This window comes from Gavia stellata, chromosome 6 (assembly GCF_030936135.1).
Source record: "Gavia stellata isolate bGavSte3 chromosome 6, bGavSte3.hap2, whole genome shotgun sequence".
NCBI classification, from domain to species: Eukaryota; Metazoa; Chordata; class Aves; order Gaviiformes; family Gaviidae; genus Gavia; species Gavia stellata.
The window spans coordinates 1,260,413-1,287,881 of NC_082599.1; the positions used below are offsets into that span (position 1 = coordinate 1,260,413).

General features: G+C 62.2%; 2 protein-coding genes across 2 annotated transcripts in view; one reads left to right on the plus strand and one right to left on the minus strand.

Annotated features, from left to right (window-relative positions):
* SCAP (SREBF chaperone) overlaps positions 1–6,512 on the plus strand; it is a 68,137-nt gene extending 61,625 nt beyond the window's left edge. Inside the window, exons 19-24 of the mRNA XM_059818564.1 lie at positions 1,374–1,459; positions 1,974–2,056; positions 2,995–3,161; positions 4,041–4,121; positions 5,047–5,253; positions 5,677–6,512. Coding sequence (XP_059674547.1) covers positions 1,374–1,459; positions 1,974–2,056; positions 2,995–3,161; positions 4,041–4,121; positions 5,047–5,253; positions 5,677–5,922 — 870 coding nt within the window. The 3' untranslated portion in view covers positions 5,923–6,512. The remainder of the gene's footprint in view (positions 1–1,373; positions 1,460–1,973; positions 2,057–2,994; positions 3,162–4,040; positions 4,122–5,046; positions 5,254–5,676) is intronic.
* A 1,470-nt stretch (positions 6,513–7,982) lies between these two features.
* Positions 7,983–27,109, minus strand: PTPN23 (protein tyrosine phosphatase non-receptor type 23). The gene is given in 28 exon segments (XM_059818563.1): positions 7,983–8,057; positions 8,204–8,218; positions 8,249–8,456; positions 8,459–8,801; positions 8,883–8,996; positions 9,089–9,227; positions 9,323–9,427; positions 9,664–9,845; positions 10,156–12,409; positions 12,638–12,817; positions 13,137–13,288; positions 13,436–13,590; positions 14,032–14,352; positions 14,805–14,950; positions 15,352–15,417; positions 15,824–15,938; positions 16,168–16,247; positions 16,539–16,597; positions 17,215–17,271; positions 17,564–17,611; positions 17,835–17,966; positions 19,208–19,288; positions 19,713–19,844; positions 20,466–20,515; positions 21,652–21,728; positions 22,350–22,477; positions 23,723–23,797; positions 27,026–27,109. Coding segments are annotated over 28 exon segments (5,556 nt in total). The 3' UTR covers positions 7,983–7,999.
* Positions 27,110–27,469: the final 360 nt, after the last annotated feature.

The window sequence follows — 27,469 nt, forward strand, 5'->3', positions numbered from 1 at the left end:
AGGACAGGTCCCAGGGCAGAAATTCCTCTTCTGCACTGAAAATCTCAGCGTTTCAACTTAATTTGGTTTTAGAACAGAATGGGAATTACGATACAGTGTCTATTATCACCTGCAGTCGGTTTTTAAAGTATTTGAAACAGCTTCTCCTTTGATCAGTACTTTGCTTATCTTCTTTTCTGGTTCTTGAGTGTTGAAATATTTCATTGCAAAGGAGGTTCGTAGTGTAAGGAAAAAAATTCTTCACTTAGTGCTAAATAATAGCAGCTCTTTAAGACTTAAGAAGCTTGTCATTAAGTAATGTTGCTGGTCAGTCATGAAATGAAGTAAAATGAATAGGAGTTCTGTGGGAATGATACAGGATTTGAAGCAAAATTTAATCAGAAATTTAAAACTCCAGTGAGGAAACTCCAGCATTAGTTTCATTTTAATTTCATTTTTTGAAATTAAGTCAGAATTTTTCCTTCAAAATAAATGCAGGGTTTTTTTTTTTTAAAAATGGAAATAAAATCCTTAATGATTTTTGACCTGTTCTACCTGTGCTGCATGTGAGCGGCTCTCACTCTTCCCAACAAAGACACAGGCAGGTGACTCCATTGTTTTTCTTTGTCCCTTAAATACGGTTTTGAGCTCAGATACTTTCTCCTGAGCTGCTGCGTTGAAACACTGCCTGAATTTTGCTGCTGAATCATGTTTCCAGTCCACATCACAATATTACTTCAAAATCCGGAGCACTTTATGCTCAGAACGGGGCAGATCTGAAGCGAAGAGGGGTGCACCAGAGCCGGGAATGGGGCGCGTGCAGCAGGAGCCCGTGCTGCCGCAGGGTACGTGTGTGGTGCAGCAGGGCAAACATTTGTTGTGACCCCAGTAAGAAAGGCATGCAGATTTTGAAGCATTGATTACAATACCATTTATCGGCAGTAACGCTAGAAGGAAAAAGAGGATAGTGTGATCTTACGTCCCTCCTGTTGCGGGGAACCCCATGTTGTGCAACATTGGACAGAACTCCCATCAGAGCAGGGCACACCATGCGGATCGTGTCCCTGGAGAGGTTGGCCAGCACTGTGGTCCTGAGAGGAATTACGGGATTTTCTTCAAAGAAAACAATTGTTTTCATCATTTCTGCTGTCAAACTAAAGGATGTTCACTTGAGAACTTGCTGCTTTACTTTAAGATAGATAGAAAGATATTGATGATTGTAATCCCTAGTGCCAAGTGGGAGCTGCCTCCAGGCTCCTTTGTTACGATCGGACAGCTAAGGGCGCCAGGGGATATATGTGGCACAGCACAGGGTAGCTGTTACGTGGATCATCGACCCCTCGATGTACCAGTCTTCTGGTCAGGATCACGGAATTAACCCCTTCTCCTTCCAGGTTTGGGATGCTATCGAGGGGACCCTCCGTAGCAGTAATGATGAAGGTCAATCTGGCATCACAGCGCTCGTCTTCCTGAACAACAGGTAACTGTGTTTGTGCTTGGTGATTTCCTGCGAGGGGAGGAACACGTGGTGTAAGCCAGGACCCCAGCCCTGACCCTCCTGCCAGGGAGGTCGAACAGCTCCAGATGGCAGAGGCTCAGCTGGGAAGTCTCTTCCTTCCCACGTGTCCACCTCAAGCTGGGCATGGTGGAACAAGCTTTCCTTGGTCCAGGTCTGTTCCAGCAGCCACTTCTTCTTCATACAGATACTCAGTCTTTCTAGTAGCTGAATATCCAGAATAATTCAGGGCTGGACATGGGGCCTTTGGGTCACTGGTTTCTGTGTGCTGTTAAAGAGGCACCGCCATCTGCCAATTTATTCTGAGGTCTGAGCTTAATATAATTTCCGAGCCCCCTTCCTTGCAATCAGGAGTGCCTCCTCACAGGGGGAGCCTGCGTGGTTTGTGCTCTGCCTTGGGAGGTGTCTGGTCTCAGGGTTCCTCACCCTGTGGTAGCAGGGAAGGGCCTCCCCTCATGTGCCTGCGTTTCTCCCTCAGGATCGTCGCTGCCCGGTTGAATGGCTCTTTAGATTTCTTTTCGCTAGAGACACACACGTCCTTGAACCACCTGCAGTTCCGAGGTAAGCAAGCATCCGAGCATGCTGTGCACTGCTCCGAGCTCCTCCAAGCCTTTTCCTCTTCCCTTGCCTCCTTGCAGCTGACTTCCTCACACCCACTTCATAAGCTGTTATAACACTCTGCTCCAAAACACCCTGTACTGCAGGATGCCAAACCAGTTGCTGTGGAGAGGTGAGGGATGCTTTGGCAGTTCCCTACACAGGAAGAGCATCTCGAGTGCTGGTTTTCTCCAGTGTATAGGTCTGGAGGCTGAGATGTGTTCGAGGGTCAGCTCTGCCCCATATCTCTTTCCTCTCCCACTTCTCATTTATTTTAGTCCTTCAGAAAGGTCTGTTCTCACTCGTTTGCACACCAGGTAGCCCCACACAATCACGCTGCAGCTTGGGGCCTCGGCACAACCACGACACACACAAAACTAATCCGTGGTGGTAGCTGGTTTGCAGTGCAGTGGCTCCTGTAGAATAGTTGTATTCCTGGAGGGATGCCCTGGGATCCGCAAGCTGTAGATGTGGAAGTGGAGTGGGCTGTGGAGGAAAGGACTGGCTGCAGAAATGGTGCTTCGCCGTAGGGTGCAGAGAGTCTTGAGCCCAGCTGTCTGTTCTGCCTCTGACGAGGGTAACCGCAGTGATCTTGGGCTTCAGGGGCCTCAGTCTTGCACAAGACTCACTGCGTAGGGGCCACTCATCTGCAGAAGGGAGTTCTGCTGCTGAGGACCCTGTTGGAGACCCTCACGCCAGTTGTTCATGAGTGCTGAGCAGCTGTAGCTTCTGTTGGTGTCAGCCAGAGTGCCGGGTGTTCGGCTCGTTGGAAGACCGGTTCAAATTCCTTGAAGTTCAGCATCCAGGCATCCCTGATATCACACCATTTCTGGGTGATACTAGTCTTGGAGCGTAAGGCTGTGTCTCCTGCAGCGAGGACTCACCTGTGTGTCTCGCCACAGGAGCCCCGAGCAGAAGCAGCATCCCGTCCTCCCCCGTGTTCTGCAGCAGCGACATCATCATGTGTCAGCTCACCCACACCGTGTCCTGCGCCCACCAGAAGCCGATCACGGCGCTGAAGGCTGCGGCTGGGCGGCTGGTCACTGGCAGCCAGGACCACACTCTGAGAGTAAGGCTTCCTCGGCTGCGGTCCGGGGCTGCTGCTGCCCTGTAACTGGTGGGGTGTGGGGGTGCTTATCCGTCCTGTGGACACTGTGGGACGTGAGTTTGTCTCGTAAGTGGCCGGGGGCAGAGCTGACGTGTGTACGTGCATAAAGGTAGGCGAGTATTTGGGGTCATGTGGTTGGAATCCAATCCAATGCATTCCTGAAGATCCCCATGTTATATTCGTCTGCCTGGATGGGGCTCCTCACTGGAGTTAGAAGGACAGAGCCCTGCGTGAGGTATCTTACTAAGCAGTGTGTCATCCTCTTACCTTAGGGCTGGGCGATGTCGTGAATAGCAAGGTGTGAGTTCTGGGGTACCCCTGTCTTAGTCATAGAATCATTTAGGTTGGAAGAGACCCTTAAGGTCATCAAGTCCAATCGTTAACCTAATTCTGCCAAGTCCGCTGCTAAACCATGTCCCTAAGGGCCTCATCCACACTTCTAAATACCCCCAGGGATCGTGGCTCAACCACTGCCCCGGGAAGCCTATTCCAGTGCTTGACAACCCTTTCGGTGAAGAAATTTTTCCTAATATGCAACTAATTAATTAATCTAAGTCTTCCCCTTGTCCCTTCCAGCCGCAGCTGTCCCTTTCAGCCATGCAGGTCGCTTCCCTGCCCTGTCGCTGCCCGACAGGCATTACCCTCTTCCCCTGCCCTTGGCAGCAGCATCCAGTGAACTCACTGTCCTGAGTGTCTGACAGGCTCTGACTGCCGTGGGGCAGGGGATGGCAGGAAGGAGGATAAAGTGAGATCTGTTGCTTCGTTAGCAAGAGCGGTAAGGCTCAGGAAGTACCGTGCTGCAGCACGGCAGCCCTCACATCTGCCTCTTCTGCCCTGCAGGTGTTTCGGCTGGAAGACTCGTGCTGCTTGTTCACCCTGCAGGGTCACTCAGGAGCAATCACAGCTGTGTACATCGATCAGGTAAGGTGCAGCTGGGGCTGCACCGGGAAGAACATCCTTTATGTACGGCTGCTGAGCCACTGGTTCAGGCAGAGCTGCGACCCTTTTCTGATTTACATGCTGAGAAGTCGATGTGCGCTTCTCCGAGGACGCAGAGGGTTCGCTGGCCACTTTAATGGTTTGCTCACCATGTGCCTCACCAGCTGAACCGGTATTTCCCATCCAGCTCCCTGCAAGCGCAGCAATCCCTTTCCTCCCTGGAGGCAGTTTGTCTCCCTGCCCTGTTTGGAGCAGGAAAGCCCCATTCCCACTGTACCCGTGCTGCCCGGTCAGCCGTTCTGAACGCAGCTCTGAAGCGAGGGAGCCTCTGAAGGCTGAAACTGGCCCAGGAAACGTTCCCTGCCCTGGGACTGTCTGCCCTCCTGGGGAGCGGCTGTCTCCCGAGGGGCAGCGTAGGCTTAGCTGAGCTGACGCACAGCCTGCGCTGCCAGGGCTGGAGAGGTGAGCAAGGCTCACGGCAGGGCCCAGCAGCGCGTGCCCTGCTCTGCAGTGAGCCCCCCGGGGAGGCTTTGGGTACCAGCTCCCCTGGAAGGAAGGCGGAGAGCCACACCTGTGCGCTTTACAGCTCGGTTTAAAGGAATTTAGGTTTCTCTGCACCTGGGAGTCCTGGTGGACTTGGGGTTTTGTTACCACCAGCCTGCTCGAATGCATGTACAAAGGCAGGGAAGCCACCGAGCCGGCAGTTCAGCTTTTCATCCCACATTCCGGTGACCTCCTACAGCCTGGGAGCGTGCCCGGAGCACTGGAAGTGCTTGCCTACGGAATTGGCCTGTGTGCTCAGTGGCTTCCCGTGTCCGTGGCACTGCGAAGCCCCGGGGTGTGATGGAAAGGGTACTGTCCGCTCTCTGCTGAGGTTCCCGACCTGGTTCTGCCCGTGTCCTTTCAGACGATGGTGCTAGCGAGCGGCGGCCAGGACGGAGCCATCTGCCTTTGGGACGTGCTGACGGGGAGCAAGGTCAGCCACATGTACGCCCACCGAGGGGACGTCACGTCCCTCACCTGCACAACGTCCTGCGTCATCAGCAGCGGCTTGGACGACGTCATCAGCATCTGGGACCGCAGCTCGGGGATCAAGCTCTATTCTATCCAGCAGGTTGGTAGCCGGGGAGCAGCCAGGGAAAGCTTAAGGGTGCTTCTGTGCTTTTCCGGACCCCACCAAACCCCACAGACCACCTCTGCTGGGCTTGTAGGCTGAAGGGATCTCTATTTAAACTCCACGTGCTGTGAGAAATTTCCCTGGTTGTAAATACAACGTGCAAGAGCCCAGAAAAGACGGAGTCTGTTGCTTGGGCAGACCGCACTGTCCCACTGCGAGGCTCTGTGGCCCCATTCCAGCCCATGTGCACCCACGGGGCCGGGCTGGCAGAGGGGCTGCGGCTAAACGGCCTCTTCCCAGCCACGGCAAGGGCTGGCCGCCGAAGCGGCGTGGGCAGGCTGCTGCCCTCCCTTGCGGAGGCGTTCCTGCCCCGCCGCCTGCCGTGGGCTTGGCTCTCTGACGTGCTGGCATTCCGCGCAGGAGCTGGGCTGCGGTGCCAGCCTGGGCGTGATCTCCGACAACCTGCTGGTGACAGGAGGCCAGGGCTGCGTCTCCTTCTGGGACATCGGCTACGGCGACCTGCTCCAGACCGTCTACCTGGGGAAGAGCAACGAGTCGCAGCCCGCGCGGCAGATCCTCGTGCTGGAGAACGCTGCCATCGTCTGCAACTTCGGGAGCGAGCTCAGCCTGGTCTATGTGCCCTCGGTACTGGAGAAATTGGACTGAGGAGGAGGAGGGGCAGGCGCTGGAGCCTGGGTGGAGCGAGGCAGGTGGGACGGGGCGCCTGGGCCCCTTCCGTAGTTGAAGGCAACGTAGGCAGACGAGGGGTGGGCTCTGGGCAGCGCCACGCTGCTGCCTGCGGGTGAGGGGACAGGGACACCAGCTCCATCACTCTGTCCGTGCCTCTGTCGCCTTCCCTCCTCGTAAACTGGACTCTTGTCACCCAGTGGTCTGCAGGGCCTGAGCCCTCCTCTTCTCCCCGTTTCCGGCATCTTCTGCGCGGTCGCTGGGGCTCCCCAGCAAGGCGATGGTCCCGGGGCTGCAGCGGCTGGTGCAGGGGGACACGAGGGAGCTGCAGGGACAGAGCGCCTGAGGTGCTGAGCTCCGCTCTGGCACCGCGCTGGGGACAGGACAGGAGATGGGGGCAGCGTGCGGTGGTGGCGGCTCCTCAGAGCTGACCGGCGGCCTGGGGAGACGGAACGACGGCAGCTGGTGCTGGAGCACGGCGCAGAGCTGGGAGGTGTTGGTGCCTGTTGCCTGGCGGGAACCCAGCTAAGCTGGGCCCAGCCCTGCCTCCGCAGGTCCCAGCTTGTTCACAGCCCTCGACGCAGTGGGGCAGGAGCAGAGCCATCGTGGGTCGCGCTACCCAGCCTGCCTTTGCTGGCAGCAGGGCAGGGGGCGGCCAGCCTGCCCGCAGGAGACCCTGCAGCGGCCGTCCCAGCCCAATGCCCACTCCTGGGGCGCAGAGAACAGCGCGGCACGCCCGGCCTGGCCTGGGAGCGGCTGCGAGCGTGAGCCCCAGGCCAGAGAGGACCAGACAGGGGGCTGCCAGCTCTTGGGGAGCCCCTGGCACCGAGCACCACGCTTACCACCGGTGGGAGCCGCCCCGGCGATGCCCTCGGTCTGGCCCGTAGCTCCTCGGCTCTCGCCCAACGAGGCAGCAGCGGGTCCCACGGGGGGGAAGGACGGGGCTGACCCTGCCTGGGCACTTGGCTTGGCCTCCACGTGCCTTAGAGCGCGGGCAGGGCCCCAACCCGCCTGGCTCCGGGCCAGCCCTGCCCTTCCGGGCTCTCTGCTGCAGCAGTCCCTGCCCTATTTATTTATATGCTGTATATATTTATTTATTATGGCCGGAGAGCACGGGAGCAGTGCCTGTGCACCCACCCTCGCTCCAACAAGCCACCATGGCAGAGCCGCCCTGGGGCTTGGCCCCGCTGCCGCCCTTCCTGGCTTTCTCCTTCGCCCCGTTTGCAGCAATAGCACCTTCCTCCTCCTCCTCCTCCTCCTCCTCCTCCTCCCGCTGCGGGGCCAGAGGAGGCTTTTCTCAGGTTGGGAGCGGGCAGGCAGCCCTTGCCCCCATCCTCCCTGCAGGAGCTGGGGAGAAAGCCCCTTGGGGCAGGGGGAGAGGGCCGGACTGATGCTGGGGGGAGCGGGGAGGGCTGGGGGCCGCGGCAGGGGGGCAGTGGGACCAAAGCGCCCTGCCACGGGCTGGCAGCACCCCCAGGGCACGGGGCTTCGCCCCCAGGAACTCCTCCATCCTGTGCCGGGGGGCTCAGCTCCCCTCCCCGATTGCACTATAGGGCCCCGCTCCATCCCCAGCCCGCGAGGGGCAGGGGCCGAGCAGCTGCCCCACGCCCTGGCAGGGGTGATCGAGCGGAGCCGGGGTCGCACCCTTCCTCTAACGCGCTCTCCCCTCAATGCTGATGACGTCCCTTCATTGAATCCTGCTGATTGTAGAGGCAGCGCCATGCTGGCCCCGGGGCAGGCGGGAGGCCCTGAGCGAAGGCCTGGGTGCTCCCCGGCTCCCCCGCCGCCACCGCAGGGCACCTCGGGTGGCCTTAGCCCAGCTGTACGCTTTGTACTGTACAGGGGACGCTTTTTGTACCGGATCGTGTTTTATAACGTGTACAAGGACACCTCCATTAAACGGAACTAACCTGAGCCTGGCTGTGCCGCTGCCGAACCCCTCCTGAACCCACCGCGCTCCCTCAGGGACCCCCCAGGGCTGGGCAGGGATCTGAGAGCCCCCCCCCCACGCCACCGGCAGCACCAGGGCCCGGCACAGCCGCAGATCAAACTCTATTTATTTTAGTAGCAAAGAGCTGAAAAAGTCAGTTCTATCTGGAGTCAAACAATGTGGCAACCGCCACTGTTACACCTGTACAAAGCAGAGGGACTGGGGGGGCCTAGAGGAAGGCAGACCCCCCCACACCAGCCCTCGGGGTACCGCAGCTGCCTGGGGTGCTCCCGTCCCCAACTGGGGTGCCAGGGAAGGCAGCACCTGCAGGCAGGGGGAGCAGGGCTGTAGTGCTGGGGGGGGCCCCCACCCCACTCCGCCACCCCCCTCACATCTTGTTGAGTGTCCAGAGGGGGTCGAGCATGCTGAGGGGGTCGTCGCTGGGCCGGGGCCCCCGCAGGCCCTCGCCCGTCTGCGCCTGCAGGAAGTTCTGCTTGTTCATCCGCTGCTTGCCCTTGAGGGAGGCGTCCAGGGTGAAGGCCTCCGGGGTGAGGGAGGCCAGCAGCTCCAGCGAGGAGGAGGAGGGGGCGGCAGGGGGGGCCGCCGGCTCCCCCCCAGGGACCTCGGGGCTCTCCATCCCGTGGTTGCTGCTCTCGGTATCACCGGACGGCTCAGGGAGGGACGGCCCCAGTGGGGGCGGCTCAGGGATGGGGGCACCAACACCATCCATCACACCGTCGGGCGGCACCGGCAGCACCTCCGTGTCGGCCGCATCCGGCAGGGGGGCAGGATCCGGCACCCAGCCTCCCCCCAGCTCCCCGCTGGCCCCCGCCGGCTTGATGCTGAGCTTGGCAATGGTGGCCTGGATGGAGCTGATGGGCATGTCCCCCCCCAGGACCAGGTCCTGGGGGTCCTGGTGGAAGTAGAGCTGCGGGAGAGAGGCCCCGTGAGCCCTGGGGGGGCGGTGGAGCCCCCCAGCACCCCCTCAGGTCCCCACCCCTGCACCCACCTTGGGGGAGGCACTGTTGGTGGCCTTGGGGACAGCAGGGCCACCCACGCCGTGGCGGTGCAGCACCTGCTCGGCGTGCAGCAGGACGGCCTCGTAGCAGAACTTGAGGTGGAGCTGCAGGGGCGGAGGAGGAGGAGGGTGAGCCCCAAGGGCAGCAGCCCCCACGGCCCCGGGGGTCTTCAGCCCCCTCCCCACAGCCCCGCTACCTTCTCCTGGAGCATGTGCTTGCGCTGCTGCCGCATCCGCTTGACCAGCTGGGCCAAGTCGGGGATGCCGTTGCCCGCCTCCACCTCCTGCATGGCCGCGTAGAGCAGGCAGAAGGCCCCAGTGCGGCCCACCCCGGAGCTGCGGAGAGACACGGCCCCCCCCGCAGCTGTGACAGGCCCGGGGGGGGACACCCCACCCTCCTGGCCCCGTGGGACCCCCCCAGCCCTGCTCACCTGCAGTGCACGACGACGGGGGTGTGGAGCGGGCGCTGGTGCAGGTAGTGGCCGTGCACCTCCTGGATGAAGCGGAGGAGGCTCCCCTTGCTGTCAGGCAGACCCCTGGGGGGACACGACACTCATTGGGGTGGGGGTCCTGCTCTCCACCCCCCCCCCAGGCGGGGTCAGTGCTGCCCCAAACACCCTCCCCACACGGGGGCTGGAGCCCCAAGGACCCTCACAGAGAAGGAGCAGTTCAGGGGTCCCATGGGGCTGCAGCTGGACACCCCCCCCCACCCTCCCCAGCTGCAGCAGGACCCCAGTGCCGCCCCCCTGCCCCGTGTCCCCCCGTGCCGTACAGCTCTGGCCAGGAGGTGAACTGGAGGTGGACGACGGTGCGCTTGAGGCTCTGGTCGCGGTACTGCAGCGTGATCATCCTCTCCACGTGGGTGGGGGCGACCTTCAGGCTGGTGAGGACGAGGGTGATGGCTCCCTGCACCACGGGCTGGCCCCGCTCCGGGGGGAAGTACCGCAGCACCTTCTGCTGCGGGGAGGGAAGGGGGTGCGCCGTCAGGAGCGGGTGCAGGCGGGGCGACCTGCCCGCTGGTCCCCCAGCAGCCCCGTAACACCCCACCCAGGGGTGGGTCACACCTCCCCGGGGGGCTGCGGTGGGACTCGCCTCCTCCCCAAGCCCCCCTCAGGGCCTGGGGCTGCCGCACGGTGACACAGCGCAGGAGAAGAGGGCGATGGGCGCCAGGCGGGGTGAGGGACCCCAGGTCCTGTCCCTCGGGGGCGTGGTGAGCCCTGCCCCAGCCAGCTCCATGAGCCACACGCCCAGGGAAGGGTCTTACCTTGTCCAGCTCCTGCTCCGACACCAGCATGACGATGACTGAGACCTTCTGCTCATAGATCATCAGCCAGAAGTCGGCGGCGGTGCCCAGCAGCGGGGCCTGGGTGGCGATGATGGTGGGGCAGTAAGGCGAGAGGTCCTCCACCCTGCTGGCGTTGATGTAGTCGTCCTTGCCCGAGCAGAGGACCACACGGTTCCTGTCGTAGGGCATGATGTCCTGGTGCCGGTTCTTCATGGAGTAGCAGCGGGCGATGGCGATGGAGAGCTGCCGGGCATCCCGCTCCTGGGCGTCCTGCAGCTCCTTCCAGACGGCATCCAGCTCAGCGGTGCCGCCAGGCCCCGGGCGCTCCAGCCGCTCCACCAGCCCACGGAAGCGGTCGAGCTCTGCCAGCAGCCGCAGGACGCGCTCCGGCTTCTCGTAGGGATCGTTCTCGATCAGCTGCACCGCCTTGGGCTTCTGCCCCTCCTTGGCGTCCGCCTTGGTGGGCTGCAGCAGGGGCTGGCCGACGGCCGCCTTGGAGCCGCCGTGCTGGCTCTCGGGGCTGGAGGACAGGAGGTCGTCGGTGGAGGAGCTCTGCCGCTGGAAGGGGGCCTCGCCGGGGCCCTGGGGGAGCGGGGCCGTGCCCGGTGTCAGCGAGGGCGGGGGTCTCTGCGGCAGGCTGCCGGAGCCGGGCACCAGCGCTGGTGGCTGCATGGGCAAGGCCGGCTGCGGGGAGGGGGCCGGGGAGGGGACGAGGGGGCCCTGGACCACCACCGCGCCCTGTATCTGGCTCAGGCCGGGGCTGGGAGAGGGGGTGACGTGGTGGGGGCCAGCCTGGCTGGCAGGGGCGGGCGGAGGGGGGCCCAGGGCCATGGTGCCGGGGGGCACCTGGCTGTTGGGGGGGCCAGGGCTGGGGCAGAAGGGCAGAGCGGGGGAGCTGGTGGGCACCGGCTGCAGCCCCCCCAGCGCGGCGTGCAGGGGCTGCGTGGGGGGGCCGTTCTGGCCGGGGGTCCTGGGGAAGGGCAGGGCCCCCGTGTGCGGGGCGAGCCCCTGGGGGGGCAGCTTGTCCTGCCCCGGGAGCTGGTAGAGCTGCGGTGGCAGGGGGGGCTGCCCCGGCAGCTGCCCCCCAGGGCCGGCAAAGGGCTGCTGGGCAAACTGGGTCTGGGGGGGCAGCGGGGGCCGGGCGGGCGGCTGGAAAGGCAGCGGGACCTGGGCTCTCCCGGGGGGCAGAAAGGGGGTTGGGGGGAACTGCTGGGGGCCCTGGGCACGGGCGGGCAGCTCCATGCCAGGCTGGAGCTGTGCTGCGGGGGCGAAGGTGCGCGGGTGCTGCCCGGGAGGAAAGGGGTGCTGAGCTGGCTGCCCGAAGGGCTGCAGCCCCCCCTGGGCATAGGGGAAGGGGGCAGGGGGGCCCCCAGGGCGCTGCGGGGCCAGGAAGGGGCCTGGGGGCACAGCCGGCCCCTGGCCGGGGAGCCGCGGGGGAGCAGTGCAGCTGGAGATGGGGGCCTGGATGCTATCCACCGTGGTGGTGGCCGGCCGGGCACCTGGGGCCGACTCGGGGCCACCCGCCAGCGGCTGGGCACCCATGGGGGCCGGCCCCAGGGCGGGGGGTCTGAGGGGGCCGGGCGTGGGCACCCCGGGCTGGCCCAGGCCGTAGGAGGCAGCGGGAGCGGGAGCAGAGCCGGGCAGGGGGCCGTGCTGCGGGGACGAGCGTGGGGGAAGCATGTGCGGCCCCATGTAGCTGGGCTGCACCGGGGCTCGCATCAGTGGGGCGGCCGGGAAGAGCTGGGGGGCAGCGGAGGGGGCCGAGCTGGGGGGGGGGCCAGCCACCTGTGGGGCGGAGGGCTGCAGGAGCTGCACCGGGGCCCCCGCGGCGGGGGGAAAGGGGCCCGGCGCTGAGGTGGGTGCTGCCGGCAGATGGTAGTGCCCGGGGAGGGCAGGGGGCCCCGGGAAGCGGGCAGGGGCGAAGGGCTGCAGCGGGGCGCTGCCCAGCCTGGCCGCGGGCAGGAAGGGCTCGGGGCCGGGGGGCCGCAGCCCGGTGGCCAGGGCCGGGTTGAGGGCGAGGGCGGCCAGCGTGGGGGGCGGCAGGCGGGCCAGGTGCCCGGCCAGCACGTCGGGCGGCAGGCTGCGCAGCTCCTCCGGCAGCTCCGACAGCACCAGGGAGCCCAGCGGCGGCAGGTCGCCGGCGTCCAGCCCCCCGGCTTCCAGCTCCGGCGGCTTCTTCTGCAGGGCGGGTTTGGGGGCCGTGGGCCGAGGGGGCGGCTGCTTCTTCATCTCCCTGCCGGGAGGCAGCGGGGGGATCAGCACGGCCCCGAGCGAGCCCAGGTGGGTGCTGCCCACCGCCCCCTCCGGCACCGAAGCCAAACCCTCGAGCCACGGCCCAGATCACCCAGCAGCACCCGAAGATGCCACCTCCTGGGGGGTGTCACACCAGGGACCCCAACCCCAGCTTTACACTCCCCTCAGCCCACGTGTGCGTCTCCACGACGGGCGCGGCACCACCTACTTCTCCAAGATCTGCTGCCTGTTGGCCTCGGCGGCTTGGCAGGCGGCCCGAGCCTTCTCCAGCAGTTTGGCGGCTTTCCCTTCCAGGTCGGTGTAGAAGTCCTTCCCCTCCTGCGATTTCTTCATCAGGTCCTCGTAGGCTTCGTAGGAGGCCACCAGGGTCTGAACTGTGGTGTTCCACCTGGGGGAGATGGGGCAGAGGGGCTGAGTGGGGACATAACGCCAGGCCAAAGCTGGGTGTCCCTGCTCCTGGGAGCTGGGGAACCCACCGGCACCCACCTGAGACGGACACCAGGTGCAGGACAAACAGCCACCAGCGGCCCCCCAGCAGTGGGGCGTGACAAGGGACAGGCTAGAGAAGCCAGCAGTGACCCCACACCTCTCCCTTGGGGTGGGAGAGGGCTGTTCCCGTGCACCCAGACCCCCCCAGGGCGCCCAGACCCCGCCGGGGGATACTTTCCCCCACACCCCAACCCCAGCCAGCCCCGCACGCCACTCACTTGTGCTCCACCTCGGCCAGGGCCTTGCGCACAGCCGCGTATTTGACATTGGCGTCCGTCAGGGCCTTCAGGACGTTCTCCTGGGCGGCCAGGTTCTGCTCCAGGTAGACCTTGATCTGGTCGTACTTCTTCAGCTGCTCCTCAAAGAGTTTCTGCCGAGAGAGGGGAGGATTTGAGGGGCCGCAGGCGGTTGGGGAGGCTCAGGGGTAGGTTGGGACGGGACAGAGCTCTTGCTGCAGCCCTGACCGGGACGTGTGGCACACAAAGGGACTTCCCCAAACACGGTGACTGGCACCCACCTTCATCTCAGAGCGGTCAGTGGTGACCAGCGAGGTGGTGATATCGTCTTTTTGGATCATCTCGCGCAGCTGCTGCTCCAGGGACATCCGCTGGTCCCTCATCTCCTGCACCTTGCCCAGGATTCGCTTCAGGTTCTGCAGCACCTGCTTGTCGTCTGGGGGAAAGGGAGGGCTGAGCAGCCACACCGGACCCCACCGAGCCCGGCACAGCCTCCCCTCCGGTCCCAGCCCGCTCACGGGACGTGCTGCAGCCGAGGGGAGGGAACCACAGGGGTAAGGAGCCAGCCTGCAGCTTGTCCTGGCACAGCCGGCGGTAAAGCCAGGCATTTGCCGGGGCAGTATCCAGGTCTCTGCCCCCTCTGTCCCCACACCAGGATCCCATTTCGCATTTTTCCAGGGGACAAGCCCCCACCCTGGCTCGCAACGGACCACGCAGCCAGCCGATGCCAACGCAGCACAAACCAAGGCAGAGGGTGACACGAGGGGAGCCCCAGAGAGGCACGAGGGGGAGGCGGACCTGCCTTCCCCCCAGCCTGGGGTGCGGTCAGGACGGCTGCGGGCACGGCCAGCTCCCCCCGGGGCACAGCGCCGCTCACCTTCGGTCAAGGCGGGCGAGGGCAGCGCGGCCCGGACCTGCTCCAGCGGCCCGCTGAGCAGGCGGAGGTTGCCGATGTGCAGGTTCATGGCTTTGTGGAGCTCGGTGTTGGTGAAGCTGGCCTTCTCGTGCACCTCCATGTACTTGGAGCACTCCTTGCTGACCTCGGCCAGCCCGGGGGACGGCGGTGGGGGGGACCCCTGGGACGGTGGGACCTTCCCAAGCAGCTCCTGCAGCTTTCGCTCCTGAGCCTCGTCCTCCTCGAGGAGGTCTCGGATCTCCTTCAGGGAAGCCTCCACATCGGTGAAGACCCCGGAGAGCACTGGAGGGGAGAGACACGGAGGCTGGCAAAGTGCTGAACCACCACCTGCAACAAACTCTCCCGGCCCCCACCTGCTCCAAGCCTGAAGCCAGGCATCGACATGGCAGCCTGAAGAATAAATCTGGCTGCGGGCAACCAGAGAAGGCAAGGACACCCCAGCCCAGACGCCTGAGTGCTGGGCTCAGGGCTGGGGAGATATCCGCAACGGGCTCCAGACAGCACCGACCCCCTTCGCTGCAGCCCACTGGCAGGGCGACGGCCTGCGAAGAAGCAGCACCTCCCACGAGCGGCCAACAGGAAAAACGCTCCGAGGTTCAGTAATTTATCCCGGCAAAGGATTAGCCATTGGAGCGGACGTTCCCAATGCTGAGCCCCAGCCAGGGAATGGTGTGTCTGCCCCCAGGGCCAGCCCAGACATCCCCTGTCCCCCCCGTAGGTCCCCGTGTCCTTACCCTGCATGGACTGGACGAGGTTCTTGACGGTGTCAGGGCGCACGCTGAGCGCGGCGCATTTCTCCATCAGGACCGGGGGGATGTGGCTGTACATATCCAGGTTGTCCACGGTCTCGGGGTCCAGCTGCATGGAGTCCATGAACTGGCTACAGGCGAAAGAAGGCGGCCCTGAGTGGTGGGCAGAGCCTCTCCACCTCCCTGCAGGTCCACCCCACCTCACACCACGGCCAGCTCGAGGTGCAGCACTGCAGCATCACCCCCAATGGTCTCTGAAGCTGCAGGGTGAATTTGGGGACCGGTCACTGGGACTGGAACCCACTGGGGGACAGGGTGTGCCCCAGAGCTGGGCAAACTGGGACTTGACCATGCTTAGCGTGAGGGTGACAGATCAGGGATGTCCGTGTTCTTGTCGGCACCGGGGTGGGAAACACAGTGAGGGGATAACCGGGACACCCCTGTGCCAGGCTGCAGGGAGCCCAGAACACTGCCTGGGTCTCCAGCGAGGAGGAATTGGCCAGGGCCCCGTTCAGGTATGGCTCACACGTACTCCAGCACTTCGTTCTTGGCTTCGATCTTTGCCATCACGTCTCTCAGCAGTTTGGCCTTCTCCTCGCTGCGACGCAAGAGAAAAAAAAATCCTTTAGTGCTGTGACAGGAGTAGGGAAACCTCCACCGTAAATCACGAGTGCTCTAAAATCGGTGGGAATCAGCCGGAGCCTCATCCGGCCCTGGCCCTGCTGCCCGCAGCCTTTCGGGGCAAGGCCAGCTCCAGCTGTCAGCAGTGACACCAGACAGGAGCTGGGCACGAGGACAACTTGGGGACATTGGTGACTCCCCAAGGAAACCACTGCGGCTGGTTTGGTCTCCTCCAGCTCCCTTCAGCCTGCAGAGAGGCTGAGCTGGGGCACGGGCTCCTTGTCGAGCTCGGTGCTGGAGATCCGCACCCCCAGCTCCGTGACCGGCTGGCTGTCCTGCTCCGGCCAGAGCCGTGCCCACTCGCGCCGCAGCCCGGGACACACCTGTACAGGGAAGAGGCCTCGTGGGCAGCCATGGGGACCAGCTTGGCAAATATATCGGGGCCGGTGACAGCTGGATCCGTGGGGTTGACGGGGAGGGCTTTCACCAACGGGGCACCTGGGGGGTCGAACACACAACACACACCTGTCTGAAACCTCCACGGGGAACTGATTATTCCCAAGACGGGTCCTCCCGCTCAACACCTTAATTCCTGGCAGATCCTCAGAGCGCTGGGCATCATGGCACAAAGCCCCACTGGCCCCAAGGATCCCAGAGCCCTGTGAATTCACCGTGTGTGTCCCTCTCCCATCAGAGGCTGGCAGGAGAGGGCACTGCCCATCCTCACCTTTCACAGACTGCAGGGTGTCCAGCGCAGGCACAGCTTCGTGGTAGATGAAGTCATTGTCCTTTTTGGCCGAATTGTACCTAGAAACAAGAAGCGATGACATGTTGGTGAGGAGCGGACAGCATCCCTGGCTCCCTGAGCTCGCTCCCAGGGGGATCAGGCCCTGTGTCTCTTGGGCTCACTCCAGGGAGAGCAAAGAGCAACTTCCACGGCAGCTGCACGTCCCGAGAGCCTCAGGCAGCACGAGGTGCTTGGCTCTGCGCGTCAGGGGACACTGGGGACGCTCCCTGGGCTGCTCCAGCCACCAGGCATTTCTGACCCACAGAGAAGCAGGACAGTTATGTCCAGGGGCGCCCCGTGCACGGACTCACTTGCCGCCGATCACATCCATGGTGAATCTCAGGGCTTCCTGGACTGTTTCTGGCTGGCCCTGCAGATATGAGAGCAAGTTAGCTCAGGCAGGGAATGGCTATCGCTGTCCCAGCAGCCGATCGCAGCCCTGTGTGCCGCAGCCACAGCCCGAGCGTGGCCGGGAGCCAGCAGCAGCCTCGCCAGCCATCTCTACTTGTGCCCCATAAAGGAACGGAGATGCCCAGAGGCAGCCCCAAATCCTCCACGTCCCAGTTTCACATGCAGACCCCGTCAAAGGGCTGTCCTCGGTTTCCCTGAGCACTGCAGCACCGACACCAGGGGCTCCGTGGGGAGCCCACCAAGGTGGCAGGGCTGAGTGCTGCGGACCCGCGGCCCTTCTGGAGCTGCCCGCATGCTCCTGAACGATTAAAATCAAACCAAACCCCCCTAAACCCTTGGTAGACCAAGTGGCCGGGAGATACCAGAGCCTTGGGCTTGGCTGGATGTCCCAGAGGGAAGCAAAGTGATGCTTTGGGAAGCCAGCACAGGTTTGCCAACGTACTGAACGGCAAGGAAAGCTTTTAAACTGATACTGATTCTCATCTTTTCAGTCTGGCATCCCACTAGCCTGAGCCAGGGCTCAGCACAGTAACTTTAAAAACCCAATTACTGCTACCAGATGGAGCCGGAACGCACCTTTGCCAGCTTGATAGCTTCATTGAGTTTATCCAGAGCGCTCTGGAAGTAGATGACCTGCAGAGAGACAGGGAATTAGAGTTGGCACAGAAGTAGGTGCCCTTTGCAAAGGAACACCTGCCAACAGTCCCCGAGGGCTGCAGCTTCCTTCAGCGTAATGGGGCTTTCCGAGAACACCCACAAACACTTGCAGGAGACAGGACATGGATGGTGACACACTCGTGTCCCCAGCGCTGCGGATACCCAGCGTCACTAGCGTGACAATCTCTTCCAGGACTCAACCCTCCCAAGGCAGGACCACAATCCAGAGCCCACACCAGATGGGATACGCTGACACAGCTCTGCTTACCCTTTCCCCAAACTTCTGCTGCTCCTCGGCCTGTTTTCCCATGTGCAGCTGCAAGAAAACACGCATCGGCGGTGTCAGAGATCCTTAACTCGAGGATGACCTTCGAAACGGGCAAGAAAACCCCACGGAGCAGCCAAAGCCCGTTTGTCGGTCGTGTTGTGGTGAGCACTGCTCCTCAGCGGGCGTGAGCAGCCCAAGCTGGGGTGGGAGCAAAGCGCAGGTCCCCCCACCGCAGCCAAGCAGCCCCCCCCAAGTCGGTCTCCCCACTTACATGGGCCACAGCAGCAAAATAATAGATCTTCATTTGAACCAGTTTCTTCCAGTCCTTCTGGATCTTTCCCAGCAGCGAGGCTGTCTCCGAGTTTTCCAGCGCTCGGCAGGCCTCTTTGTAGTAATCCACCACCTACGGAGACAGGGACGGGTGTTTGGAAGCCCCCCAGAAAGCCGGATCCCAGGTGGAACTGAGAGCAGCAAGGGAAGGGAGGATTCACCAGCACCAGCATTTGTGGTGCTCAGATCACCCAGTCAGCACAGCAAAATGGCCGTTGGGGACCCCGCGGATGTGTTTTGGGTCAGGGCAAGGACTAGTGACATCACCATGATAAACCTACCCCACAGGGAGAATCCTACAATGGTTTGTGTTGGAAGGGACCGTAAAGATCATCTAGTTCCAACCCCCCTGCCATGAGCAGGGACACCTTCCACTAGATCAGGTTGCTCAAAGCCCCGTCCAACCTGAACCTTTTTGGGGAGGGGGCATCCACAGCTCCTCTGGGCAACCTGTTCCAGCGCCTCACCACCCTCACAGTAAAGAACTTCTTCTTAATATCTAATCTAAATCTACCCTCTTTCAGTTTAAAACTGTTACCCCTCGTCCTACCACTACAGTCCCTGATAAAGAGCCCCTCTCCAGCTTTCTTCACACCCCCTTTAAGTACTGGAAGGCTGCTATCAGGTCTCCCCGGAGCCTTCTCTTCTCCAGGCTGAACAACCCCAACTCTCTCAGCCTGTCCTCATAAGAGAGGTGCTCCCGCCCTCTCACCACCTTCCTGGCTTTCCTCTGGACCCGTTCCAACAGGTCCATGTCCTTCCTGCACTGGGGACCCCAGAGTTGGACGCAGTACTCCATGTGGAATCTCGCGAGAGCGGAGTAGAGCAGCAGAATCCCATCCCTCGACCTACTGGCCACGCTTCTTCCAATGCAGCCGAGGATACGGTTGGCTTTCGGGGCTGCGAGCGCACGTTGCTGGCTCATGCCCAGCTTTTCACTCCCCAGTACTCCCAAGTCCTTCTCGGCAGGGCTGCTCTCCATCCCTTCATCCCCCAGCCTGTGCTGACACCAGGGGTAGCCCCGACCCACCTCGCTATCCTGCCAAGGTCCCTCTGGATGGTATCCCTTCCCTCTAGAGTGTCTTACGCTCTCCTTTGAGGAGCTGGTGGTTGTGCTCACAGCCTGAGGCAACAGCAGCACCCTGAACCACTGTTTGGGCGGCACCGACACTGCGTAGGGTCTGGGACACCCTCCCCGAGCTCCCAATCCCACACGTCGCTCCATGCAGCGGGAGCGGGGCTGCGTTGGGAACAGCAAGCGCTGAGGCAGAAGCTGCCGGAGTTCAGCACAGCGGAGATTGCTCAGGAGCTCACCTGGGCGCTGATCCGGGCCACGAGGAAACTCTTCCTGTTGTCCAGCATGGACTTCTCCAGGAGACACTCCTGTGCCTGGCCCTGCCAAAGGCAAGAGGGGAATACTTGGTTTCCCCCACACCTTGGGAAACCCTCCTGGGCCCCGACCCCTGGCAGAACCCACTGGCTACAGCCCCTCTTGCAGGGCCAGCGGAGCACCGTAAACACCAGCCCCAAGGAATGCCCAAACAGCCCAGGGACAAGCAGAGTGGCACAACACCTTCCCTCTTCCCCCCAAAATCTCCTTCCCTCCCGCGACAGGGAGCCCCTCGTGCCCACAGCAGCCTGGACCCCACAGACAGCAGCCCCCATGGGGCACTGGGGTCCTGCCTCGCCTGGCTCCAAGCGAGGAGCACCCAACCCTACGAACACCCCTCTCCCGGTCAAGCAGCAGCTGCTGTTGAGGAGTGCAAGGAGCTGTCCCAGTGTGACCAGTGCCCCAGCGGAGGCAGAACCCAGTTCCTACCAGCATGAGGTTGATGTTGAGGTTGAGGATCTGGTGGCTCATGTCTACGCTGTAGGAGTGGGGGAAGTGATCCCGCAGGTACGTAAACGCCCCGGCGGCGCACTGGAAATGGGTGCAGGAAACCTTCATGCCCTGAGAGGACAGGAGAACATGTGTCGGGCGTGCGCAGCTCCCCTGCACGCACACCAAACCAGCCGATGTCCGTAGGCACCTGCTGCTGGATGTGAGGAATTTGTGGAGACTCAGTAAGACTGGAAGAGCAATGATCTCCATTCACACGGGGCATTAGGGTGATAAAACCCAGCTCAGCAGGGGTTAGATGTTCCCCGCTTCCTCCAAGACCCCAAAAAGCAGCCGCCCCAAGCCTGGAGCAATTCTCTGGACTCACGGGGCTCTAAACGGCTCGGTGCTTCCCCCTGGCCGTGCAGACCCCAAGCTGTGTCAGATCTCTCCACTCCTGGCCCTACGTGCTGAGGGTGCGAGGAAGGTCAGCCCGGCCAGCAAGCACGTAGAGCCTCGCTGGAGCAGGGACGGCAACGACGGGGCAGGGAGGGACACGGTCATGAGGGGGGTGGCCCCTCGTAACGCTCTACAGCGATACTGGGTCACAGCAGACATCCAGAGCTGGTGCCTGACATCGACATGCTTGCCAGCCCCCAGGTTACAGAGGAGAAGTCCTCAGCGCTACCGGCTCGTGGCTATTAACCACGTGGGAGAGAAAAGTTTTTGAGGGAGGACCCACGGGATCGTTACCTCCTCGGATACTCTCTTGTCCATGGCGCCCAGCATGGAGTGCAGCGCACCTGCAGAAAGAGGATGGCGGCTCAGCGGGGCGAGGGCACCCTGCCAGGCCCCCACTCACCGCTCCCGGAGGCTGGGTGTCTTGTACCAGCGAAGCCTAAATCTGCGGCAAGTCGGCCGCAGGCGCCCAGCAGCACCCAGATGGCTCTCTGTGCCAGTGGGACGCAGGGAAACTGCGGCACTCAGGATACCCATCTCACAGGGCACCAGCACACGCAAATCATTCAGCACAGGAAAGTCCCGGGCTGGAAACAAACCCACAGTTTTAAAAAGCGAGTATCTAACATCTTCCTGGTTTAACAGATAAGTTTCTATCAACTTCAGGGAGCATCCTCCGCTCGAAAGGAGCCCGGGCACCACATCAGCTCCTGCTGCCTTGGGCTGCGCAGCGTGTGGCCCTGCAGCGCGCAGGCTTTAAGCTAAACCTGTGCATGGTCGGCTGGGAGAGCGCAGTCAGCTCCCGAGCTGCAGCGAAAGGAGCAGCCGCAACGCCAGGGATGGGAGCGTTTTCGGCTGCACTAACTGTGTCCAAGGGCTGAGCGTCACCTTCCCTTTGGGGCTACCAAAAAAAAATTCCCACTGTGAGACATGATTGTCCACAGCTGGAGGGCAAGGGAGGGGGGACAAGTGTTAGATTTGATGCTTTTACACCCATTTTGAGGAGGTGGGATGCTGGATGAGCTGGACAAAGCCTGACTGAGGCCGTCACCATGCCAGAAAGGGCATTTGCAATGCTGCAACCCGAAGTCAGCCTCCTTGGTGCAACCTCTGACCGAGACGCAGGGCAGCGCACAAACAGGGCGCGCTCGGACAAGGAGGAAAGGAGAGGAGGCTTCTGACAAAAGCCAAAGTCAACCTCTCGTGCAGCTCTGTAAGCTTGAATAAAGGGGAGAACGACTATACTCATATTGAGATTTCATCGTTACTCCAGGTGGTTCTCCCACTCCAACATGGAGCTCTGACGCTGAGCACCCAGCCCTGCAGGCAGCACAGAGGAGGGGAAGAGGTAGAACCAGGCAGAGCCATGCTGCCTGGCTGCTCTGAGGAAGACTGATGTGGAGGAAAAGCCGGGCAGAGAGGGGGGACATCCCTCAGCCCAGGGCAGACTAAAACGGCAGCCGGTCTCCCCGGCCCTTACCCAGGTTGTAGAGGATGCACGCCTGCTCGTACTTGATGTCCTCATGTGTCACCGTCTTGCCTGAGAAGATCTCAGTCCTGCGAGGAAAGAAGCCTGGTTACCAGCTGTAGATGGAGGTACTGGTGTTCCTGGGCACAGGCCACATGTCAGGAAAAGGATTTGTCAGGAGATGCACTCCCTCAGAGGTTCGGAGAAGGGGCCCTCCTGCCTGGCATCACCCTGGGCATCGAATCAAGGTTCCAGAGGCGGTGGGAGCTGGTGGGACGGTGTGTCTCCACGCAGCGGGCTTGTTTTGGCTTTGTAAACACACAGACACCCCGTTTACACACAGCCAAGCAACTCTGCCACTCCGGGGATCTCAACACTGTCACCTTGCACGAGGTGTCTGCCTCGTGTCTCCTCAGAGCCAACTGTTGCCTTATGGCTCAGCTTAGACGTCCTGCCAGATCCCCAGGGCAGGATGCCATTTCCCAAGGCGTCCCCAGGACACCCCTGTGCCACTCAGGTACAGCTGACGGGCTTCCGGGAGGAGCGTATCAGATGCTGGTGAGGGATGTGCACAGGGAAGAGGGAGCAGTTGCTCTACTTTGGGTCAGCCTCCGCATTTCAGGAAGCTTCCGCTGGGAGCCGATCCTCTCATCCGCAACGCCTGAGCCCAATGCCAGAGAGAGAGGTAGGGGGAAGAGGGTCCTCCTCACCATGCGATGGGGACCGCTGCCTCCTGCTCGGCACCCATGGGGATGCGGCTCTGCAGGTAGTGGAGTTGGCCGAAGTACTTCCGCAGCGTGCTGCAGCCCTCGAAGTCCCTGGGCACGTTGACGGCGCTCTGGAGGGGAGAGAGGAAGAGGAAGAGGCTGCCCCGGGGACAGGACTGCGCTCACGGGTAACACGTCAGGCAGGAACAGGCGCCTGCTTGATTTGTGGCGAGATCTGCAAGCAGGAGGGGATGGACAGAGCCGGGCATCGGCCGGCTCCCCCAGGATGAAGCGGCAATGCGGGAAGGAGCAAGGCCTTACGGAAAACACCTGCATAATACAGCTAGAAAAACAGGTCTGTTTGCCTAAAAATGAGGCTGGAGGGAGCTGCTTTATGGATCCAGAGCAACTGGTTTGGCGAGGAAAAGTCTCAGCTCTCCCCAGCACAGGTTCCGAAGGATGAAATAAGCAGGAGGCATCTGGGAGCAATGGACAAGGAGGTGTCCTGGACAGGGCACAGGATGCGCTGCTAAGCAAAGCTGCATCGGGAGAAGGAAGGGAAGAGCAGGAGACCCCGGAAAGGTTTCCCAATGTCCTGCTTCAGGGTTAAGCCCACGGGCAGAAGCCAGAGCTCCCCAGATCCTGGGCTGGGGGCGTTTAAGCACCCACCCACCTCCATGCCTGCCAGAAGACCACCGCTGTGCTTTGGAGACACTGGTGAGATGACCCCAGTGCCAGCACCGCGAGTTACCCCAGCTCTACCCTGCGCATCAGGCTTATGGCCCTGCTATAAAACCTACGGCGCGGCACAAACCGGCACTGGTCCTGGCTTGGGGTGAGGCTCTGATGTCTCCAGCCGGTTTTACCACCCGTGTCTCAGCTACCAGCTGTCCGGGGCAGAGGCTGTGTCTCTAACCTGCGCAGCGGCCCCCAGATCGATGACCCCAGTGACTAACACAACTATTTGGGCTCTGGAGCTGAGAGTGAAGGGCTGATTTATTCCCTGTGAAGACCTCAGGCACCAGCCCGACTGGACAAAGCGATTCCTTCCACCCAACAGGGAATTTGTATTCAACACAAAATCCCCCAAATTCAGGGAAGTAGATACAGCAGAGCCCTAACGCCCAACCCCTGCTCGCTCCTTGAGAAGCCAGAATCGGAGCCCAGGATGCAGCCCAGCTGCCAAAAGCCTCATCCGTGGGCCACGGAAGAGGAGCTGCTGTGGCAGTGCTCCGGCACAGCTCCCGGTCCAGGGAGGTGGTGGGAGCTGGCAGACGTGTCCTCGAGCACAGAGCGGGCGATGAACTGGCTCCCCTGGTTCAGCTCTGGCAGGTCTCTTGGGGGCTGCGAGCGATTTGGGATGGAGCCTGGCTTACCTGCCGGAGCAGCTCCAGCTTCCGCAGCTCGTCGTTGTAGTTCTCTGGGTTCTCCCCATAGTTCTTCAGGACAAACTGGAGGAAGAAGAGAGGGGTGAGAGCCTGGCCCTGTCCAACACCCAGAGCTACCTTCCCTGCCCTGCACCGGAGCTACAACCGGCAGCTCTCCAGGGAAGCTCAGGAGAAGCCCCTGTGATGGGTCTGGCAGTGTGAAAGGGCACATGCTGGCTCGAGGCCTTGCATCTCCTGGTTTGAAGTGTGTTTACCCCCTAAACCCCCCAAATCTTGCCCAGCTCCTGCTGAACCTCAGCTTAATGCAAAGCCAAGGCGCAGGGTCCTGCAGAGACAGCGCCCTGGGGAGAGGCACCGATCCGGCACATGCCAGGAGCTGATGGGAGCCTCGGAGCTGGAGCGGAAAAGCTGGAATCAAGCAGCCATGAGGTCCTGAGGAGTCACCAGCAAACGGGACAGACCAAACCGAAGTCACTCCAAATTCACGCCCGACACTGCTCTGCACCTGGATGAAAGCGAAGCCCCTTGCCGACCGTCAGAGGGTGGATGTCGCGCCAGCGCTTGGCCAGGAAGGCAGCTCATCGTGGTGAGGGCCAAAAGGGAAACAAAATGAGGTAGCGCGTGCCGACATGGAACAGCACGGCACTGCAGCCCCCGCCGTGCTCCTTAGTCGCCTTGGAGAGGAGCTGGAGCCAGGGCTTGGCCAAAAATGCTCATTAAGAAATAAAAATGCTCCGGCATCCCTGAGGAAGGCACTTGGTGATGAGCTGCGTCTCCCCACCGCTGTGGAGGGAGCTGGAGGAACAGAGCTCCCCATATCTGCCTCTAGTGAGGGTTTCGAGATCCCACGGATCACGATGCTGTCGGCAAGCGTAACGCTTCCAGACTGCAGGCAGCTCGGGATCCTCCAAGGGTCCAGGGAGTAATTCATCCAGCTTTCCAGGCAGCCATGGGGAAGAGTCGGGGACCCGCAGCCCCACTGTGCCCCGGCTCAGGCAGGCACCAGGGGTTTGATCCACCCCAGTGGCTGCCAGGCTAAGGGAGGTTGGCGACACGTGAAGGGCTGCCCACACCCTCTATCACTTAAGCTCAAGGTTAACGCAGCTCAGCGCTGGAGAAATGAGGGAAGTTTCCTTTCCTCCCTCTCTGTTTCAGCCAGGGTTTCTATTCACTGTCGCTTCTCACAAGCCAGCAAAACAGAGCGTGTTTCCACCAAACAAACACAGGGAAGCCTGGTTCACAAAACAGATTTCCACCTGCTGCCGTACACAAACATTCCCTAAACGACCCGCTTTCAATAAATCACCAGCCCTCGGGCCCAGCAGCCACCGTCCCCTCTGCCGCAGCTCCCCGTGGGGTGCCACTGTGAGGCCCACGGCACCGCCGGCTCCCCCAGCTCTCGCGGGCAGGCACGGCAGGGCCAGAGCGGCGCCGACGGCTGCCGCACCTTGTCCTGGCCGGCACAGAATGACTCAGCTCAACGATCCCACAACGCCTTCCTCCAGACACAGGGACGTCCCTGCCACACTAACGCTGCTGCCGGGGTCCGACGGGATGCCAGGCCCCCCTCAGCACCCTAAAAACCAGTGGGGTGGGAAGCAGGTTGTGGCACTAATGCAAGAGAAACGCCCCCCATCCTCCTTCCACATCAATAAATCATGATTTTCATCCGTAGGCGGCACTAGAAAATGCCAGTCATAGGTGGAGCTTGTTTACAGCTGCTTAATTAAGTAGTTCACCTCCCTTAAGCCATCAGTTCGGGTCCCCGCCAGGGCAGCAAGGACAGGTCGTGTCCCCTGCGGCCCTCGGTGGCTGCTGGGGAAGAAGGAGCCCGTCACCTCACACCCACCATACTCGTAACCTTCCTCTGACGGCACCAGGAGGGGATGGGGGCTTTTAATTGACTGACAATCAGGCAGCCTGGGCTGCTGGCGGTGGGAGAACCAGCTCCCCACTCCTCGGTTCCCCCTTTTTACACGAGAGTGGAAAGAAAGGAGACATGAGGGATCGGCCATCGCCAACCTGGATTTCCTAATGACACTCGCCACAGCGTTAATAACAACTGCTGCTGGCGGGTTTTGGGGAAGGGCGGCTGCAGCGCCGGGAGCCAGGAGTCAGAGCGGTCACATGCAGTGGGGATGGACTTGCCAACTCACCACTCACCCCCGAGGTGGCTGGGGAAGGTTCTGCCCAGGATGGGGAGTGCTCCAGGGACTCCCCCTCTCCATACTCTGCCCCCCAGCAGTGCCACATCAGCGGGGACCTGCATCACGTCAGCGGGGACCCGCTGACCCCAGCCACCGAGGAGGGTCCCGCAGCCCCGAGGAGGAGGCAGTGAAGCAAGCAGGACCAAGCTGGGGGGGGACTGACGCGTGCACAGATGCGCTCGTGGCCCTGCTCCCTCCATGCCATGCAGGACAGAGCCACCACAGGGTGACGAGCCACCGCAGACCCAGCCGGCACAGCTCAGCCCCCTTCCTGCCCCGTCATACCCAGGAGCCCCCCAGGGCCACGCTCAATGGTGCCCTCAGCAGCCCTGTCCCAGTCCTCCCCATCTCCAGACAGCCCCCCAACACCCTGACGCACAGCCCCCCCAAACACCCCCAGCTATAACTCCCTGCTCCACCAGCCCCCCCCCCAAATCCCTAACCCTCTGCACTCCCTTTCCCTATGTACCCCAAAGACTCCCCAGACCCCAAACACCTCCCACAGAGCTTCCAACCTCCCCCTGCCCCACACCGCGGGCACTCCCCCCCCTCACAGACCCAGAACACCCCCCACGGAGCCCCTCTTCCCCCCTCCTCATCCTCACAGACCCCACACACCCCTCACGGAGCCACTGACACCCCCCCACACACAAATCCCCCTCCCTCACAGGCCTCACACCCCTCACAGACCCCCCCCAAGCACTCCCTTCCCTCAGACCCCACACACCCCTCACGGAGCCACTGACAGCCCCCCACACACAAATCCCCCTCCCTCACAGGCCTCACACCCCTCACAGACCCCCCCCAAGCACTCCCCTCCCTCAGACCCCACACACCCCTCACAGACCCCCTCCCTCCCCTTCCCCACTGCCCCAAGCACTCCCCTCCCTCACAGACCCCCGTCTTCCCCCTCCCGCCCCCCCCAAGCACCCCCCTCCCTCACAGACCCCCGTCTTCCCCCTCCCGCCCCCCCAAGCACTTCCCTCCCTCACAGGCCCCTCCCGCCCCGCCCCTGCCAGGGCCCGCCCGCCCCCCTCCCGGCCCCTCGCAGGCCCCAGCCGCTTCCCCCCCACCTCGGCCCCACCTTCTTGACGGCAGCGTTGAAGGCGAACTCCCCGGCTTCCTTGAGGTCGAGCCAGATCATGGGCATGCGGGGCACGGCCTCCATCCCGGCCTGCGCCCGCCGGAACCGCCCGCCCGCCGGAACCGCGCGCGGAGCCTCACGGGAAACCGAGTCCTCCCGGCGAGCATCGCCCCGCCTCTTCCGGTGACATCGCCACGCCCCCTGTGGCGCCGTTCCCATGGCGACGCCCCGCCCCCTGCGCCGTATCGACTGCGGTTCCCATGGCGACGCTTCGCCCGCCTCCTGAAGGAGGGGCTGTTCGCAGGGCGACGCCCCGCCCCGAGGCGTGGCGAGGGTTGTTCCCATGGCGACGCCTCGCTCGCTGATAGGGAGAGACGGCTGTTCCCATGGAGACGCTCCGCCCCCGGGGAGGTCATGGGCCGTCCCCATGGCAACGGCCATCCC